Source organism: Salvelinus namaycush, chromosome 21, assembly GCF_016432855.1.
Source record: "Salvelinus namaycush isolate Seneca chromosome 21, SaNama_1.0, whole genome shotgun sequence".
NCBI classification, from domain to species: domain Eukaryota; kingdom Metazoa; phylum Chordata; class Actinopteri; order Salmoniformes; family Salmonidae; genus Salvelinus; species Salvelinus namaycush.
Window position 1 is genome coordinate 38749093 of NC_052327.1, and position 21675 is coordinate 38770767.

The following is a 21675-nucleotide window of genomic DNA, read 5'->3' on the forward strand; positions in this document are numbered from 1 at the left end:
GCCCCAAGTTAGTTTTAAGTGTTCATAATGTAGACCTACTAGTGGCATACCATCTTAAACAATGGAGAAAATGCATTCCATAACATATTAACATGGAAATAGCTGTTATACCTTTCAGCCTACAATAGCAGCAAATGTGTGTTGTTCAATGTAGGCCTACATTGAAAAAAAAAAAAATCATGCAGGGCTTGACATTAACCTGTTTATCCACTTGTCCTTCAGACAAGGAGGTGACTGAAATGTGTGTTTTATGCAAGAAACAACTTTACAAAATAAAATGCATTATTATTCCCATGCCATTATTAGAGATGGACAAATTATGCTACCCTCTGCCTATCTGCTACTTATCTTATTTAAGACTGTCTCAAATTACAACACTGACCTTTTAAGACATACAAAAAGCTATTTACCTGACTAGCTTTTCAAAGTTTTGTGCTCTTGTAGGAAACAATCCCTCCCCTATTGCTGACTACAAATGATCTATAACTGGTCTAATAAATCAAATCAAATGTTACTGGTCACATACACATATTTAGCAGATGTTATTGCATGTATAGCGAAATGCTTGTGTTCCTAGCGCCAACACTGCAGTAATATGTAACAAATCACAACAATACACACATCTGAAAGTAAAATAATGGAATTAAGAAATATATAAATATTAGGACGAGCAATGTCTGAGTGGCATTGACTAAAATACAGTAGAATAGAATACAGTATATACATATGAAATTAGTAAAGCAGTACGTAAACATTATTAGTGACTGGTGTTCCACTTATTAAAGTATCCAGTGATTCCATGTCTATGTATATAGGGCAGCAGCCTGTAAGGTGCAGGGTTGAGTAATTGGGTGGTAGCCAGCTAGTGATGGCTATTTAATAGTCTGATGGCCTTGAGATAGAAGCTGTTTTTCAGTCTCTCGGTCCCAGCTTTGATGCACTTGTACTGACCTTGCCTTCTGGGTGATAGCGGGGTGAACAGGCCATTGATGTCCTTGATCTTTTTGGCCTTCCTGTGACATCGGGTGCTGTAGGTGTCCTGGAGGGCAGTGTGCCCCCGGTGATGCTTTTTCCTGAAGTCCACGATCAGCTCCATCGTTTAATTTTTTTTTATTATAATTTTTTCTCCCCAATTTCGTCATGTCCAATTGGTAATTAGTTTTGTCCCATTGCTGCAACTCCCGTATGGACTCAGGAGAAGCGAATGTTGAGAGCCGTGCGTTCTCGAAACACAACCCCGCCAAGCCGCACTGCTTCTTGACACAGTGCACGCTTAACTCGGAAGCCAGCCGCACCAATGTGTCGGAGGAAACACCATACAGCTGGTGACTGTGTTAGCGTGCATGATCCCGGCCCGCCACAGGGGTTGCTAGAGCGCGATGGGACAAGGCCATCCCAGCTGGCCAAACCCTGCCCTAACCCGGACGATGCTGGGCCAATTGTGCGTCGCCTCATGGGTCTCCCGGACGCAGCTGGTGTCTAACCAGGATCTGTAGTAACGCAGCTAGCACTGTAATGCATTGCCTTAGACCGCTGCGCCACTCGGGATGCCAGCTCAGGTTATTTTCCTGGCACCACTCTGCCAGGGCCCTCACCTCCTCTTGTCATTTTTGGTAATCAGGCCTACTATGGTTGTTGTCTGCAAACTTCATGATTGAGTTGGAGGCGTGTGTGGCCATGCAGTCATGGATGAACAGGGAGTATAGGAGGGGGCTGAGCACGCAACCTTGTGGGGCCCCTTTGTTGAGTATCAGTGAAGTGGAGATGTTGTTTCCTACCTTCACCACGTGCGGGCGGCCCGTCAGGAAGTCCAGGACCCAGTTGCACAGGGCACGGTTCAGACCCAGGGCCCCAAGCTTCATGTTGAGCTTGGAGGGTACTGTGCTGTTGAAGGCTGAGCTATAGTCAATGAACAGCATTCTTACATAGGTTTTCCTCTTGTCCAGATGGGATAGGGGAGTGTGCAGTGCAATGGTGATTGCATCATCTGTGGGGTCTATTGGGGCGGTAAGCAAATTGAAGTGGGTCTAGGGTGTCAGGTAAGGTAGAGGTGATATGATCCTTAACTAGCCTCTCAAAGCGCTTCATGATGACAGAAGTGAGTGCTACGGGGTGATAGTCATTTAGTTAAGTTACCTTTGCTTTCTTGGGTACAGGAAACAATGGTGGACATCTTGAAGCAAGTGGGGACAGCAGACTGGGATAGGGAGAGATTGAATCTGTCCGTAAACACTCCAGCCAGCTGGTCTGAGGACGTGGCTAAGGATACTGTCTGGGTCGGCAGCCTTGCGAGGGTTAACACGTTTAAATGTCTTACTCACGTCGGCCACGGAGAACGAGAGCCCACGGTCCTTGGGAGCGGGCACTGTGTTATCAAAGAGGCCAAAGAAGTGTTTACGGGAGCTTGTACAGGAGCAAGACGTCTGGGTCCGCGACGTGGCTGGTTTTCCCTTTGTAATCCGTGATTGTCTGTACACCCTGCCTCATACGTCTCTTGTCTGAGCTGAATTGCTACTCCACTCTGTCTCTGTACTGACATTTTGCCTGATTGATTGCCTTACGGAGGGAATAACTATACTATTTGTATTCGGCCATATTCCCAGTCACCTTGCCATGGTTAAATGCGGTGGTTTGTGCTTTCAGTTTAGCGCAAATGCTTCCATCTATCCACTTTTTCTGGTTTGGGTAGGTTTTAATAGTCACAGTGGGAACAACATCCCCTATACACTTCCTGATGAACTCAGTCACAGTGTCCTTGTGTACTTTGTTATTCTCCGAGGCTACCCGGAACATATCCCAGTCCGCATGATCAAAACAATCTTTATGCATGGATTCCGATTGGTCAGACCAGCATTGAATAGACCTTAGCACGGGTACTTCCTGTTTGAGTTTCTGCCTATAGGAAGGGAGGAGCAAAATGTAGTCAAGATCTGATTTGGCGGGGAGGGCCTTGTTGGCATCCCGGAAGAGAGAATAGCAGTGGTCGAGTGTTTTTCCAGCATTAGTACTACAGTCAATGTGTTGATAGAACTTCGGTAGCGTTTTCCTCAAATTTACTTTATAATCCCCAGCTAAAATAAATGTAGCCTAAGGATATGTAGTTTCAAGTTTGCATAAAGTCCAGTGTAGTTCCTTGAGGGCGTCGTGTTATCAGCTTGAGGTGGAATATATACGTCTGTGACTATAACCGAAGAGAATTCTCTTGGGAAGTAATACAGTCGGCATTTGATTGAGGTTTTCTTGGTCGGGTGAACAAAATAACTTGAGTTTCTGTACATTATCACAATCACACCATGAGTGGTTAATTATGAAACATACACCACCGCCCTTCTTCCCGGAGAGTTCTTTATTCCTGTCTGCGTGATGTACTGAAAACCCAGATGGCTGTATGGGCAGGAGCAGTATATCAGGAGAGAGCCAATGTTCCGTGAAACAGAGTATGTTACAGTCCCTGATGTCTCTCTGGAAGGAGATCCTCACCCTGAGTTCATTTACTTTATTGTCCAGAGACTGAACATCAGCAAGTAATATACTCGGAAGCAGTGGATGGTGTGCCCGCCTCCCTGAGTCGGACTAGAAGTCCACTCTGAATACTTTTTCTCCACCGGCGGCGTCTTAGACTAGCCTCTGGGATAAGTTCAATTGCCCTGGGGGGTGCGAACAAAGGATCCAATTTGGGAAAGTCGTATTCCTGGTTCGGTCTGTTGGCGCCAACTTACGCATCACTAACTATTAAAGGATATGAACAAAATGTGCACACGTGGCTACATGCAGCACTCGCTTTGATCTCAAAACAAGCGCGTCTACTCACGACCAAAGCTGTAAACACAGTCCAGATCAAAGTAAATGGCACAGATCTATATATGGCAATGGTCTATTTGCATATAGGCCTACTGCAGCTCAGATTTGGTTATGCCGCACTGGTCTGTGTAGAGTACTGGCTGAGTCCTGTGTGTTTATTCCTGTCTGCGCAATGTACTGAGAACCCAGATGGCTATATGGACTGGGGCGGCAGTGATTAGAGCGTTGGGCCAGCAACCAAAAGGTTGCTTGTTCAAATCCCCAAGCTGACAAGGTAAAAATCTATCGTTCTGCCACTGATCAAGGCAGTTTAACCCACTGTTCCCCGATAGGCCATCATTGTAAATAAGAATGTATTCTTAACTGACTTGCTTAGTTAAATAAAGGTTAAATAAATAAATAAAATGCAATAGAATCCTACTACGATGCGTTATGCCTACAACAAAATCTCTTGGATAGCTTGTTTTGGTATGTTGCATTGAAAGTGGATAATATTGTGTTGATTCGATCACAATTGCCACAGTAAAGGGAAACGTTGATAGTGTTAACTAACAGGGGAAACTCTAGAAAGTTGAAGTTCAATCTCGTGCTTCTCTCCTTGGGCTGATACAGTATTTCTTCTGCTAAGCAGTCCCGGGGGGTTGCTCGGGCTAATGTGCGCCAGTGCGCAGCATTGCGGGAACAGTGCTGAGGAGTATTTCTGTCTGTAAAAAAGCCTGTTTGTTGGGAAACAAACTATTCTGATTGGCTGGGTCTGGCTCCTCAGTGGGTGGGCCTGGCTACAAAGTGGTTCGGCCTATGCCCTCCCAGGCCGACCCATGGCTGCGCAGTCACGTGAAATCCATAGATTAGGGCCTAATTCATTCATTTGAATTGACTGATTTTCTTATATGAACTGTAACTCAGTAAAACGTTGAAATTGTTGCATTTATATTTTTGTTCAGTATACTGTATATACAGACCTCTGATTTTCAAATGCCAGCAAAAAAAAAAAAAAAAGCCTCATCAGGCAAAACCTGCCCTAACCGTTATGGCAAGGCATAAGTGGGGTCTCTTAGGCTCAAACACAGCCTCCCCAATGACTTGTCAAACTTGAACTGAGGGGAACATCCCAAAATGGGCACTTGGCCACACCTATTCTGGTGCGCAGGCCAGCTAAATCTATTCAAGTTCACAGTGGCAAAATAGAGACTGAGAAACTCTCAGGACCAAACAGCACACACATAGGCCTACATGTTACTGTAATAAAAATTATCAGAACTTCTACCTCATGAGTGTTGCGAACGCTCATTGTCACTAAACATTCCGCCCAATGCAAATGAAAACGTAACAATTTAGCCTGTATCACACTTGAATCAGAAATGTCTTAAATGTTGCAATAAACGGTAAAAGAATGGCATGGTGAAACGTTAGCAACTATTGTACTATAATATTGATTTCGCAAATGTCGTTTTTAACTTGTGAAAGCAACAATAAAACATTTCAATAAGGGAACAAAGCGCTCTCCACTGGCAGGAGTTTGGAGAGCACAAGTAGATAGACCCGCCTGTGGTGCGTCTTCAACACAAACGGACTGACAATTATTTGGAATCACAGGAGAAGATGCAATGTGTCCCTCCTCCTTTTGTTATTGCTTCTTCCTCCTCTCTGGGCTGTCCTAGAGGTGACAGAGGCAGGGCAATGGGCATGCTTCTGTTCTCCCATATACTGTAGTGTGAATGGGTTGTTGTTGATCTCCAACTTAAATTATCACCCTTCTTGCCCTTCACCTATGTCTCTCTGACGGTGATAAGAAGCTTCCGCTTATGTGCATTCAATGTGCATTTATTTATTATGATTTGTCAGGATATTGACCACCTATTTTAGTGTTATGTTTGATATCTCAAATAGGGAATTAGGGGGTATAATTTATTTACCTTCATTTAATCAGGGACCCACCATTGAGACCAGTGTCTCTTTTACGTGGGAGCCCTGCATATACAATTTTAGAAAATACATTTTGCACACTCTTGGCATTCTCTCAACCAGCTTCACCAGGAATGCTTTCCCAACCGTCTTGAAGGAGTTCCCCCACATGCTGAGCACTTTTTGGCCACATGGAATGGCATATCGCTGCCGAATGCTGTGGTAGCCATGCTGGTTAAGTGTGCCTTGAATTCTAAATATATCACAGACAGTGTCACCAGCAAAGCACCCCCACACCATAACACCACCTCCTCTATGCTTTACAGTGGGAAATACACATGCGGAGATCATCCGTTCACCCACACCGCATCTCACAAAGACACAACAGTTGGAACCAAAAATCTCCATTTTGGTCTAATGTCCATTGCTCGTGTTTCTTGACCCAAGCATGTCTCTTCTTATTATTGGTGTCCTTTAGTAGTGGTTTCTTTGCAGAAATTTGACCATGAAGGCCTGATTCACACAGTCCCGCTCTGAACAGTTGTTGAGATGTGTTTGTTACTTGAACTCTGCGAAGCATTTATTTGGGCTGCAATTTCTGAGGCTGATAACTCTAATGAACTTATCCTCTGCAGCAGAGGTAACTCTGGGTCTTCCTTTCCTGTGGCGGTCCTCATGGGAGCCAGTTTCATCATAACGCTTGATGGTTTTTGCGACTGCACTTGAAGAAACTTTCAAAGTTCTTGAAATGTTCCGTATTGACTGTCCTTTGTCTTAAAGTAATGATGGACTGTCTTTTCTCTTTACTTATTTGAGCTGCTGTTGGCATAATATGGACTAGGTATTTTACCAAATAGGGCTATAGTCTTTATATCCCCCTACCTTGTCACAACACAATTGATTGGCTCAAACACATTAAGACGGAAAGAAGTTCCACAAGTTAACAGGTGTGGCTTCTTAAAAGTTAATTGAAATGCGTTCCAGGTGACTACCTCATGAAGCTGGTTGAGAGAATGCCAAGAGTGTGCAAAGCTGTCATCAAGGTAAACGGTGGCTAATTTGAAGAATCTCAAATATATTTTGATTTAACACATTTTTGGTAACTACATGATTCCATGTGTTATTTCATAGGTTTGATGTCTTCACTATTATTCTACAATGTAGAACATAGTAAAAAATAAAGAAAAACCCTTGAATGAGTAAGTGTTCTAAAACTTTTGTCCGATAGTGTATATTGCACAGACAAACATAAATATACACAAAACACAGTCAACTAAAACAAACACATTCTTCATTATAAGAATCCTCTGTCCGCTGCCTGAACTGCCCTAGGGACACTAACCCATCTATTACAAATATATTTTGGAGCTCGTTCCAAACGTGTGGAGCAAGAAAACTAAAAGCTGGCTCATTTTAAATCTTAACAGTGAAGTTAGGTAAGTCGGAAGCTTGTGGTGCAGGGCTTTGTAAACAAAAAGAGAGTCATGATGTGATCTATCTGAGTTCAAAGAGGTTCAGTCCACCTTTTGGTAAAGAATACAGTGATGACTAATAAAACTGTGTCTTGTGATAAAACGAAGAGTCCTATGAAAAACAGTATCCAGGGGTTTAAAAGTAGAGGCAGCTGCACTTTGAGAAATAGTATCACCATAATCAAGAACAGCATGACAATACAGAGTTGATGTAGATATTACAATTGTTCTTACTATTTGTTTTCTTTCAATTTAATAGTCAGTCGTGAAGGTGAGCTTAGATTTGTCTTGAGAAATGCTACCGCCTGCTGCTTCAACTCTCCAGAACCAAAATGGAGACTTAATTTCTCCTTTCTTTCTGTGCAAACTCCAAACCCAGAGGGGAGCTGCTGCTGAAGATGAACAAGCCGTTGGAGGCCAGGGACGCCTACCTGCGGGCCCTGGAGCTGGACAGCACCAACGCTGACCTCTGGTACAACCTGGCTATCGTCAACATCGAGATGAAGGAGCCCTCAGAGGCCCTGAAGAACTTTAACCATGCCCTGGAGCTCAACCCACGCCACAAACTGGCACTCTTCAACTCTGCCCTGCTCATGCAGGAATCTGGTGAGTGTCTTAGCTACTCAGGCTGATCAGCCCAGGGTTGTGTACATTAGTAAGCACCATAGCAAAATGTTATGTAACAGAAATGAAAACAAGTCTTTCTTATTGGACAGGTTCAGGTGGTCCCACCTCCTGTTTCAGCCCATTTGCTTTCGTTTCGCTCTTAGTCGACCCCGGCTAAGTCAGGGCTTTTAGCAGTGGGGAAGGTTGTTTGTTTATTTAACCATGAAGTCAAATTGAATTTGTCACATGCACCAAATACAACAGGTGTAGTAGACCTTACAGTGAAATCCTTACTTACAAACCCCTTAACCTTTACTTAATATCCATCCCGGATCCGGGAGCATCCTCATCAAAAAAGCTGACTAGCCTAGCCTAACGGGACAGGGATATCATATAATATAATTTTCATGAAATCACAAGTCCAATACAGCAAATGAAAGATAAACATCTTGTGAATCCAGCCATCATTTCCGATTTTTAAAATGTTTTACAGCGAAAACACAATATGTATTTCTATTAGCTAACCACAATAGCCAAAGACTCAACCGCATATTTTCACCATGTTTCTACCGCATAGGTAGCTATCACAAAACCGACCAAATAGAGATATAATTAGTCACTAACCAAGAAACAACTTCATCAGATGACAGTTTTATAACATGTTATACAATACATTTATGTTTTGTTCGAAGATGTGCATATTTGAGGTATAAATCATAGTTTTACATTGCAGCTACCATCAAAAATATCACCAAAGCAGCCAGAATAATTACAGAGAGCAACATGAAATACCTAAATACTCATCATAAAACATTTATGAAAAATACATGGTGTACAGCAAATGAAAAATAAACATCTTGTGAATCCAGCCAATATTTCCGATTTTTTAAGTGTTTTACAGCGAAAACACAATATAGCATTATATTAGCTTACCACAATAGCCAAACACACAACCGCATTTATTCACCGCATAGATAGCATTCGCAAAAACCAGCAAAAGATATAAAATTAATCACTAACCTTGAACAACTTCATCAGATGACAGTCTTATAACATCAGGTTATACAATACACTTATGTTTTGTTCGAAAATGTGCATATTTAGAGCTGCAAACCGTGGTTATACATTGTGAAAATGTAGCAACATTTCCCCAGAATGTCAGGAGCTATTTTGGACACTCACCTAATCTGACCAAAGAACTCAACATAAACTTTACTAAAAAATACTTGTTGTATGGCAAATGAAAGATACACTAGTTCTTAATGCAACCGCCGTGTTAGATTTTAAAAAATAACTTTACCATAACAAACAGCTTGCGTTATTGCGAGACATCACCCGCCAAAACGGCGGAGAATAGAAATAACATTTTCCACAGAAATACGAAATAACATCATAAATTGTTCTTACTTTTGCTGAGCTTCCATCAGAATCTTGTACAAGGAGTCCTATTTCCAGAATAAATCGTTGTTTGGTTTTAGAATGTCCTTTTCTCCTGTCGAATTCGCGCCACAATGCTAGCCAATGTTGATGACGTTCCCAGTTTCTCTCAACGCAAAGAACGGAAAACTCCAAAAGTCCCAATAAACGTTGAATAATCTGATAAAACTCGGTTGAAAAAACATACTTTACGAAGTTATTATCACATGTATCAAATAAAATCAGAGCCAGAGATATTAGCCGTGTATACCGAACGCAATATGGAGGTGCTTCGCGTGCCTAGGTAGAGAAAGGAAATTCCTGACCTGCCACTCCAAAAGCTCTTGTTCGACCTCAGATCAAGCTAGACACCCCATTCCACCTTCCACTGCCTGTTGACATCTAGTGGAAGGCGTATGAAGTGCATGTATATCGATAAATATAAGCCAGTTGAATAGGCAGGCCCTGGAACAGAGCCTCGTTTTCAGATTTTTCACTTCCTGTATGGAAGTTTGCTGCAAAATGAGTTCTGTTTTACTCACAGATATAATTCAAACAGTTTTAGAAACTTGAGTGTTTTCTATCCAATAGTAATAATAATATGCATATTCTATGATCTAGAATAGAGTACGAGGCAGTTTAATTTGGGCATGATTTTTTCCAAAGTGAAAATAGCGCCCCTCTATTGACAAGAAGTTAACCAACAATGCAGTTTTAAGAAAAATAAGTGTAAAAAATGAAAGTAACAAATAATTAAAGAGCAGCAGTAAAATAACAATAGTGAGGCTATATACAGCTGGTACCGGTACAGAGTCAATGCGCGGGGGAACCGATTAGTCGAGGTAATATGTACATGTAGATAGAGTTAAAGTGACTATGCAAAGATAATAAACAGAGTAGCAGCAGCGTAAAAGAGGGGGGCAATGGAAATAGTCTGGGTAGCCATTTCATTAGCTGTTCAGCAGTCTTATGGTTTGGGGGTAGAAGCTGTTAAAACCTCTTAGGGATCCCTTCAACCCCATTCCCGCTCGAATCCCGTTAACGGGATTGATTTGACATCCCGTGAATTTGCAGCGCGCCAAATTCAAAAACAGAAATACTCATAATAAGAATTCATAAAACATACAAGTGTTATACATCAAAATACAGCTTAATTTATTGTTAATCCAGCCGCAGTGTCAGATTTCAAAAAGGCTTTACGGCGAAAGCAGACCATGCGATTATCTGACAGCACCCCGCATACAAACACATGAAAATCATATTTCAACCAGCCAGGTGCGACACAAAAGTCAGAAATAACGATATAATTCATGCTTTACCTTTGAAGATCTTCTTCTGTTGGCACTCCAAAATGTCCCAGAAACATCACAAATGGTCCTTTTGTTTGATAAATTCCCTCTTTATATCCCCAAAATGTCAATTTATTTGGCGCGTTTGATTCAGAAATACACTGGTTTCAACTCGCCCAACATGCCTACAAAGTATCTAATCAAGTTTCAATCAAGTTTATTTTATATAGCCCTTCGTACATCAGCTAATATCTCGAAGTGCTGTACAGAAACCCAGCCTAAAACCCCAAACAGCAAGCAATGCAGGTGTAGAAGCACGGTGGCTAGGAAAAACTCCCTAGAAAGGCCAAAACCTAGGAAGAAACCTAGAGAGGAACCAGGCTATGAGGGGTGGCCAGTCCTCTTCTGGCTGTGCCGGGTGGAGATTATAACAGAACTATGCCAAGATGTTCAAAATGTTCATAAGTGACAAGCATGGTCAAATAATAATCATGAATAATTTTCAGTTGGCTTTTCATAGCCGATCATTAAGAGTTGAAAACAGCAGGTCTGGGACAGGTGGCGGTTCCATAACCGCAGGCAGAACAGTCGAAACTGGAATAGCAGCAAGGCCAGGTGGACTGGGGACAGCAAGGAGTCATCATGCCCGGTAGTCCTGACGTATGGTCCTAGGGCTCAGGTCCTCCGAGAGAGAGAAAGAAAGAGAGAAGGAGAAAATTAGAGAGAGCCAAGATTTTCAAAATGTTCATAAATGACAAGCACGGTCAAATAATAATCAGGAATAAAAGTCAGTTGGCTTTTCATAGCCGATCATTAAGAGTTGAAAGCAGCAGGTCTGGGACAGGTAGGGGTTCCATAACCGCAGGCAGAGCAGTTGAAACTGGAACAGCAGCAAGGCCAGGTGGACTGGGGACAGCAAGGAGTCATCATGCCCGGTTTGCCGTGACGTATGGTCCTAGGGCTCAGGTTCTCAGAGAGAGAGAACGAAAGAGAGAACGAGAGAATTAGAGAGAGCATACTTAAATTCACACAGGACACTGGATTAGACAGGAGAAGTACTCCAGGTATAACCAACTGACCCTAGCCCCCCGACACATAAACTACTGCAGCATAAATACTGGAGGCTGAGACAGGAGCGGTCAGGAGACACTGTGGCCCCATCCGAAGATACCCCCGGACAGGGCCAAACAGGAAGGATATAACCCCACCCACTTTGCCAAAGTACAGCCAGTGACTCAGCCCCTGTAATAGGGTTAGAGGCAGAGAATCCCAGTGGAGAGAGGGGAACCGGCCAGGCAGAGACAGCAAGGGCGGTTCGTTACTCCAGAGCCTTTCCGTTCACCTTCACACTCCTGGGCCAGACTACACTCAATCATATGACCTACTGAAGAGATAAGTCTTCAGTAAAGACTTAAAGGTTGAGACCGAGTCTGCGTCTCTCACATGGGTAGGCAGACCGTTCCATAAAAATGGAGATCTATAGGAGAAAGCCCTGCCTCCCGCTGTTTGCTTAGAAATTCTAGGGACAATTAGGAGGCCTGCGTCTTGTGACCGTAGCGTACGTATAGGTATGTACGGCAGGACCAACTCGGAAAGATAGGTAGGAGCAAGCCCATGTAACGCTTTATAGGTTAACAGTAAAACCTTGAAATCAGCCCTTGCCTTAACAGGAAGCCAGTGTAGGGAAGCTAGCACTGGAGTAATATGATCAAATTTCTTGGTTCTAGTCAGGATTCTAGCAGCCGTATTTAGCACTAACTGAAGTTTATTTAGTGCTTTATCCGGGTAGCCGGAAAGTAGAGCATTGCAGTAGTCTAACCTAGAAGTAACAAATGCATGGATAAATTTTTCTGCATCATTTTTGGACAGAAAATTTCTGATTTTTGCAATGTTACGTAGATGGAAAAAAGCTGTCCTTGAAACAGTCTTGATATGTTCGTCAAAAGAGAGATCAGGGTCAAGAGTAACGCCGAGGTCCTTCACAGTTTTATTTGAGACGACTTTTTAATAAGTTACCTGTAGACTTGGTCCAAACATTTCAAACAACTTTCCTAATCCAAACTTAGGTACCCTAAAACGTAAACAATCAATCAAATTTAAGATGGGACGTACTGTGTTCAATACCAGATGAAAACAAAGTGAAGCGCGTTCCAGGTCTTGCGCACCAGAAGACTTGAGTCCGTCTGAGTGACACATGGAAAGAACAGGACTACTTTGCCATTTCTCAAAAGAAAAACATCAACCATTTTTTAAAGACTGTTGACATCTAGTGGAAGCCATAGGACCTGCAACCATATTCCTATTAAAAAGTGCTTCCCATAGAAAACTAATGTAAAACATTGACCTCAAAAATAAATTTCCCTGGATGGATTGTGCTCAGGGTTTCGCCTGCCAAATCAGTTCTGTTATACTTACAGACATTATTCAAACAGTTTTATAAACTTCAGAGTATTTTCTATCCAAATCTACTAATAATATGCATATCCTAGCTTCTGGGCCTGAGTAGCAGGCAGTTTACTTTGGGCACGCTTTTCATTCGGACGTCAAAATACTGCTCACTAGCCTTAAGTTTTAAGGAGCCTTTTGGTCCTAGACTTGGCGCTCCGGTACCGCTTGCCGTGCGGTAGCAGGGAGAACAGTCTATGACTTGAGTGACTTAAGTCTTCGACATTTTTTGGGGCCTTTCTCCTGGATGTCAGGAAGCTTGGCCCCAGTGATGTACTGGGCCGTATGCACTACCCTCTGTAGCGCCTTCCGGTCAGATGCCGAGCAGTTGCCATACCAGGCAGTAATGCAACCGTTTAGGGTGCTCTCGATGTAGCAGCTGTATTTTTTTGAGGATCTGGGGACCCATGCCAAATCTTTTCAGTCTCCTGGGGAGGAAAAGGTGTTATCGTGCCCTCTTCACAACTTGTCTTGGTGTGTTTGAACCATGATAGTTTGTTGGTGATGTGGACAGCAAGGAACTTGAAACTCTCAGCCCGCTCCACTTCAGTCCCGTCAATGTTAATGGGGGCGTGTTCGGCCCTCCTTTTCCTATAGTCCACGATCAGCTCCTTTGTCTTGCTCACATTGAGGGAGACGTTGTTGTCCTGGCACCACACTGCCAGGTCTCTGACCTCCTCCCTATAGGCTGTCTCATTGTTGTCGGTGATCAGGCCTCCCACTGTTGTCGTCAGCAAACTTAATGATGGTGTTGGAGTCGTGCTTGGCCATGCAGTCGTGGGTGAACAGGGAGTAAAGGAGGGGACTAAAAACGCACCCTTGAGAGACCGTTGTGTTGATGATCATCCCTTACCACATGGGGTTGGCCTTCAGGAAGTCCAGGATCCAGTTGCAGAGCGAGGTGTTTAGTCCCAGGGTCCTTAACTTGGTGATGAGCTTCGTGGGCACTATGGTGTTATATAGTCAATATACAGCATTCTCACATAAGTGTTTCTTTTTTCTAGTTGGGACAGTGCGATTGAGATTGCGTCATCTGTGGAGCGGTTTACAAATTGGAGTGGGTCTAGGTTTCCTGGCATGATGGTGTTGATGTGAACCATAACCAGCCTTTCAAAGCACTTCATGGCTACCGAAATGAGTGCTAAGAGGCGGTAATCATTTAGGCAGGTCACCTTCGCTATCTTGAGCACAGGGACTATGGTGGTCTGTTTGAAACATTTAGGTATTACAGACTTGGTCAGGGAGAGGTTGAAAATGTCAGTGAAGACACTTGCCAGTTGGTCCGCGCATGCTTTGAGTACACGTCTTGGTAATTCGTCTGGCCCCGTGGCTTTGTGAATGTTGAAATATTCTCATTAAATACTTTTTTTCTTTACGTAGTTGAATGTGCTGACAACAAAATCACACAAAAATGATCAATGGAAATCAAATTTATCAACCCATGGAGGTCTGGATTTGGAGTCACACTCAAAATTAAAGTGGAAAACCACACTACAGGCTGATCCAACTTTGATGTAATGTCCTTAAAACAAGTCAAAATGAGGCTCAGTAGTGTGTGTGGCCTCCACGTGCCTGTATGACCTCCCTACAATGCCTGGGCATGCTCCTGATGAGGTGGCGGATGGTCTCCTGAGGGATCTCCTCCCAGACCTGGACTAAAGCATCCGCCAACTCCTGGACAGTCTGTGGTGCAACGTGGCGTTGGTGGATGGAGCGAGACATGATGTCCCAGATGTGCTCAATTGGATTCAGGTCTGGGGAACGGGCGGGCAAGTCCATAGCATCAATGCCTTCCTCTTGCAGGAACTGCTGACACACTCCAGCCACATGAGGTCTAGCGTTGTCTTGCATTAGGAGGAACCCAGGGCCAACCGCACCAGCATATGGTCTCACAAGGGGTCTGAGGATCTCATCTCGGTACCTAATGGCAGTCAGGCTACCTCTGGCGAGCACATGGAGGGCTGTGCGGCCCCCCAAAGAAATGCCACCCCACACCATGACTGACCCACCGCCAAACCGGTCATGCTGGAGGATGTTGCAGGCAACAGAACGTTCTCCACGGCGTCTCCAGACTCTGTCACGTCTGTCACATGTGCTCAGTGTGAACCTGCTTTCATCTGTGAAGAGCACAGGGCGCCAGTGGCGAATTTGCCACTCTTGGTGTTCTCTGGCAAATGCCAAAATATGTCACCTCATATTAAACATTTGAACGTTTTAGCTTCACTGTCCAAATAAATACGTAAGGGGGGTGTGTAATTTTTTTCTCTTTTTTCTCAGGTAACATTAGCTCAATCGACATTGAAATTACTAAAACCAAATCGAACCGGTGTAGAAATGATAATGAACCTACATTTATACTCTCTTTACTCTGCCTAACTTGCTAACAGTCAAAAGAAAGCTAGATGGTCAGGGAGCATCGAAAATTCGAAAAGCGATGGATAGAGGAAATTGACGCCGATTAAATATAATCAATGTTAAGTGCAGCCCTACTGATCTCAGGGAAGCTCGAATGTATGGGATCAATATCATTCCAAATGTATTCGCAAATGTAAATCACCAATCCACAAATATAAATCACTTTCCGCAAATGTAAATCGCCAATCCACAAATGGAAATCACTTTCCACAAACACCTTTTGATTTGTATTTGTAAAACGACTGCCATAAAGATTTGCACAGGAGAGATATGCGCAAACCTGCAACTCCATATTTGGAAGCGCTTAGGTCACCTGACTTTTGTCAGGGATTTGACTATAAAAAAAGACGAAGTTCTCACGCGTAGACAAGAAGTTCTCGAACAGAAAAAAAGTTATCATTGTAGAAAGCGATTTTGTAGTCGTAGAAAAAAGTTTTGTACCCATAGAAAGCCATTTCTTTAAATCGCTGGCAGCCTCTCATTCGTCCATGTTGAAGCCTGCCTTTCAAGGTGGCAGAAGTTATAGTATGGTAACCATAATATTTTAACCATGTGTGTAACCATAGTATGTCCAACGTAAATAATCGAAACCCTAGCCCTAGATTACTCTGTTTGCAACACTATAGCGGTGTACACCCGTTTATCACCCAAATATTTGAATTAGCTGGCCAGTGTGATAGCACCACTAAATTGTGAAGGATATGTCATACATTGTAAGTGATTATAATCCATCCACTGTCTCATGTTGCACAGATGATGAACATTAAGGAGACATAAGTATTCCTGAGGCCTCTAGCCATTTCGCCAGGTGAGGCATGCAAAAGGTAGAGGGGAGGTGTAGGATATGGGATCAGACTTTGTAAAAGTATTGCTTTCGTCCCTCTCCTCGCCCCAACCTGAGCTTGAACCATGGACCTTCTGCACACATTGACAAGTCACCCTCGAAGCATCGTTACCCATCGCTCCACAAAAGCTGCGGCCCTTACAGAGCAAGAGAAACACCTACTTCAAAGTCTCGAGTTACGTCACCGATTGAAACGCTATTAGTGAGCACCGCTAACTAGCTAGCCATTTCACACCGGTTACACTCACCCCCTTCTTTCTGCAGAAACCAGTGGTCCAGGTCAACAGCATCAATGGGATCAACTTTTATGGGAACAACTTTTTTTCTTCTACTACAAAACACTTTCTACCATGGTTACTGTTTGTGAGAACTTGTCTACGTGTGAGAACTTCTTGTCTTTTTCTTGTCATCTCTGCCAAAAGTCAGGTGACCTAAGCGCTTCCAAATATGGAGTTGCAGGTTTGCCATATCTGTCATGTTTGCGCATATCTCTCCTATGTTCCATTGATTGCATTCCAGCCGTTACAATGAGCTTGTCCTCCTGTAGCTCCTAGGTTTGTTCGAAGTCGGAGTTCAGACCAAGTGTGACCTCACTTTGACATTAGCTGTATACCTTCTAGCCATCACCGCTGGCTAGCTATTTAGGAAAGGGGGATACCTAGTCAGCTGCACAACTGAATGCATTCAACTGAAATGTGTCTTCTGTATGTAGCTAAATGCACTGAGCTAGGGCAAAGCAAAGTTAGCTTTAATACATACAGCATTTTGTTTGTGCAATGGCATGATCTGATGCCCAACTGTTGCTTCAGTTGTAAGTGGGATTTTGATGTGGTGCCAAGAGAAGCTTGCTGTCACCCTAAGGGGTTGTTGGTAAGAGGCAGTGCCACCCAGCATAGTTCAAAGGCACAGGGCACATACGATAAGTTAATAAAAAAAACTATCTCTTAGCACACTCTTTAGATGTACACTACCCTTCAAAAGTTTTGGGTTACTTAGAAATGTTCTTGTTTTCCATGAAAACATACATGAATTGAGTTGCAACATGAATAGGAAATATAGTCAAGACGTTGCCATGGTTATACATAAAGATTTTTAATTTAAATAATAGTGTCCTTCAAACTTTGCTTTCGTCAAAGAATCCTTCATTTGCAGCAATTACAGCCTTGCAGACCTTTGGCATTCTAGTTGTCAATTTGTTGAGGTTATCTGAAGAGATTTCACCCCATGCTTCCTGAAGCACCTCCCACAAGTTGGATTGGCTTGATGGGCACTTCTTACGTACCATACGGTCAAGCTACTCCCACAACAGCTCAATAGGTTGAGATCCGGTGACTGTGCTGGCCACTCCATTATAGACAGAATTCCAGCTGACTACTTCTTCCCTAAATAGTTCTTGCATAGTTTGGATCTGTGCTTTGGGTCATTGTCCTGTTGTAGGAGGAAATTGGCTCCAATTAAGCGCCGTCCACAGGGTATGGCATGGCTTTGCAAAATGGAGTGATAGCCTTCCTTCAAGATCCCTTTTATACTGTAAAAATCTCCCACTTTACCACCATCACATTGCCTCCACCATGCTTGACAGATGGCGTCAAGCACTCCTCCAGCATCTATTCATTTGGTCTGCGTCTCACGAATGTTCTTCTTTGTGATCCGAACACCTCAAACTTAGATTTGTCTGTCCATCACACTTTTTTCCAATCTTCCTCTGTCCAGTGTCTGTGTTCTTTTGCCCATCTTAATATTTTATTTTTATTGGCCAGTCTGGCTTTTTCTTTGCAATTCTGCCTAGAAGGCCAGCATCCCGGAGTCGCCTCTTCACTGTTGACGTTGAGACTGGTGTTTTGCGGATACTATTTAATGAAGCTGCCAGTTGAGGACTTGTGAGGCGTCTGTTTCTCAAACTAGACACTCTAATGTACATGTCCTCTTGCTCAGTTGTGCACCGGGGCCTCCCACTCCTCTTTCTATTCTGGTTAGAGCCAGTTTGGGCTGTTCTGTGAAGGGAGTAGTACACAGCGTTGTACGAGATCTCCAGTTTCTTGGCAATTTCTCGCATGGAATAGCCTTCATTTCTCAGAACAAGAATAGACTGACGAGTTTCAGAAGAAAGGGCCATTTTGAGCCTGTAATCGAACCCACAAATGCTGATCCTCCAGATACTCAACTAGTCTAAAGGCCAGTTTTATTGCTTCTTTAATCAGGACAACAGTTTTCAGCTGTGCTAACATTATTGCAAAATGGTTTTCTAATGATCAGTTAGCCTTTTAAAATGATAAACTTGCATTAGCTAACACAACGTGCCATTGGAGTACAGGAGTGATGGTTACTGATAATGGGCCTCTGTACGCCTATGTAGATATTCCACAAAAAATCTGCCGTTTCCAGCTACAATAGTCATATACAATATTAACAATGTCTACACTGTATTTCTGATCAATTTTATGTTATTTTAATGGACGAAAAAATTGCTTTTCTTTCAAAATCAAGGACATTTCTAAGTGACCCCAAACTTTTGAACGGTAGTGTATGCACCCGATAGGGTGACGTAATAAAATGTGACACTCAGGCAGCATAAACTGTGTAAATATTATTGTATGCCATTCTTCCCATCGCATCTATTTATACAAACTGTGACTAAGGCTGGGCTGTTAACCAAATTTAATAGATACCGGTATTGATGCACTGACCGGTTTGGATTTTTACTTTACCTTCGTTACATAATGGTATTTCAATGTTTGTTTAATGTAATATAAATGTCATAACTGAATGATGAAACTAAAACAATTATGGCAACTGTTCTTACAGCCAGTAAGAGACTGCTAACAGTTGAGAACTGCTACAAAAGCTGTATCGCTTTTAGACAAACCGCGCTGGCACTTTTTTTGCCATTTATCTTGCCTGTGAGGCAGGTGGGTGCCAAAGCACGTTAGGAATCACCTTTGTGATGAAAGTAAGAACTACCATCTTTTAGTCTTCCCATCCGGCGCCGAGAGATGGTCGCCTTGCTTCGCGTTCTTAGGAAACTATGCAGTATTTTGTTTTTTTAATGTATTATTTCTTATGCTGTTACCCCAGGAAATCTTAAGTCTTATTACATACAGCCGGGAGGAACTATTGGATATAAGAGCAACGTCAACTTACCAACATTATGAACAGGAATATGACTTTCCCGAAGCGGGTCCTCTGTTTGGTCCACCACCCAGGACAATGGATCAGATCCCAGCAGGCGACCCAAAACAACGGCGCCACAGAAGGGGCAGACGGAGCGGTCTTCTGGTCAGGCTCCGTAGATGGGCACATCGTCCACCGCTCCCGAGTATACTACTTGCCAATGTCCAGTCTCTTGACAACAAGGTAGACGAAATCCGAGCAAGGGTTGACTTCCAGAGAGACATCAGAGATTGCAACATTCTCTGCTTCACGGAAACATGGCTCACTCGGGATACGTTATCAGAGTCGGTACAACCACCTGGTTTCTTCACGCATCGTACCGACAGAAACAAACATCTCTCTGGTAAGAAGGGCGGGGGTGTATGCCTTATGATTAACGAGTCGTGGTGTGATCATAACAACATACAGGAACTCAAGTCCTTTTGTTCACCTGACCTAGAATTCCTTACAATCAAATGCCGACCGCATTATCTACCAAGATAATTCTTTTCGATTATAATCACAGTCGTGTATATCCTCCCCCCCAAGCAGACACCTCAACGGCCCTGACAGAACATCATTGGACTCTATGTAAACTGGAAACCACATATCCTGAGGCTGCATTTACTGTAGCTGGGGATTTTAACAAGGCTAATCTGAAAACAAGGCTCCATAAATTCTTTCAGCATATCGAATGCGCTACCCGGGCTAGCAAAATTCTGGATCATTGTTACTCTAACTTCCGCGACACATACAAAGCCCTCCCTCGCCCTCCTTTCGGCAAATCTGACCACGACTCCATTTGTTGCTCCCAGCCTATAGACAGAAACTAAAACAGGAAACGCCCGTGCTCAGGTCTGTTCAACGCTGGTCCGACCAATCTGATTCCACTCTTCAAGATTGCTGCGATCACGTGGACTGGGATATGTTCCGGTTAGCGTCGAACAACAACATTGATGTATACGGTGATTCGGTGAGCGAGTTAATTAGCAAGTGCATCGGTGATGTTGTACCCACGGCGACTATTAAAACTTTCCCCACGAACCACTGCTTTTAATCAGGGCAAGGCGACCGGAAACATGACCGAATACAAAGTGTAGCTATTCCCTCCGCAAGGCAATCAAACAAGCTAAGCGTCAGTATAGAGCAAAGTTGAGACGCAATTCAACGGCTCAGACACGAGAGGTATGTGGCAGGGTCTACAGTCAATCACGGATTACAAAAAGAAAACCAGCCCCATCGCGGACCCCGATGTCTTGCTCCCAGACAAACTAAACAACTTCTTTGCTCGCTTTGAGGACAATACAGTGCCACCGACAGGGCCCGCTACCAAAACATGTGGGCTCTCCTTCACCGCAGCCAGCGTGAGTAAAACATTTAAACGTGTTAACCCTCGCAAGGCTGCCGGCCCAGACGGCATCCCTAGCCGTGTCCTCAGAGCATGCGCAGACCAGCTGGCTGGTGTGTTTGCGGGCATATTCAATCAATCCCTATCCCAGTCTGCTGTTCCCACATGCTTCAAGAGGGCCACCATTGTTCCTGCTCCCAAGAAAGCTACGGTAACTGAGCTAAACGACTATTGCCCTGTAGCACTCACGTCCGTCATCATGAAGTGCTTTGAGAGACTAGTCAAGGATCATATCACCTCCACCCTACTTGACACCTTAGACCCACTCCAATTTGCTTACCGCCCCAATAGGTCCACAGACGACCAATCACACTGCACACTGCCCTAACCCATCTGGACAAGAGGAATACCTATGTAAAAATGCTGTTCATCAACTACAGCTCAGAATTTAACACCATAGTACCCTCCAAACTCGTCATTAAGCTCAAGACCCTGGGTCTCGACCCCGCCCTGTGCAACTAAGTCCTGGACTTTCTGACGGGACGCCCCCAGGTGGTGAGGGAAGGAAACAACGTCTCCACCCCGCTGATCCTCAACACTGGGGCCCCACAAGGGCGTGTTCTCATCCCTCTCCTGTACTCCCTGTTCACTCATGACTGCGTGGCCATGCACGCCTCCAACTCAATCATCAAGTTTGCAAACAACACTACAGTGGTAGGCTTGATTACCCTCAACGAAGAGATGGCCTTCAGGGAGGAGGTGAGGGCCCTCGGAGTGTAGTGTCAGGAAAATAACCTCACACTCGATGTCAACAAATCAATGGAGACGATCATGGACTTCAGGAAACAGCAGAGGGAGCACCCCCCTATCCCTATCCACACCAACGGGACAGTAGTGGAGAAGGTGGAAAGTTTTAAGTTCATCGGCGTACAAATCACGGACAAACTGAAATGGTCCACCCACACAGACAGCGTGGTGAAGAAG

General features: G+C 43.7%; 1 protein-coding gene across 1 annotated transcript in view; it reads left to right on the forward strand.

Annotated features, from left to right (window-relative positions):
* The window catches only part of tmtc3 (transmembrane O-mannosyltransferase targeting cadherins 3), a 142829-nt gene that overhangs the window by 115965 nt on the left and 5189 nt on the right, over positions 1 to 21675 (forward strand). Inside the window, exon 13 of the mRNA XM_039017674.1 lies at positions 7558 to 7784. Within this exon, the coding sequence (XP_038873602.1) occupies positions 7558 to 7784 (227 nt within the window). The remainder of the gene's footprint in view (positions 1 to 7557; positions 7785 to 21675) is intronic.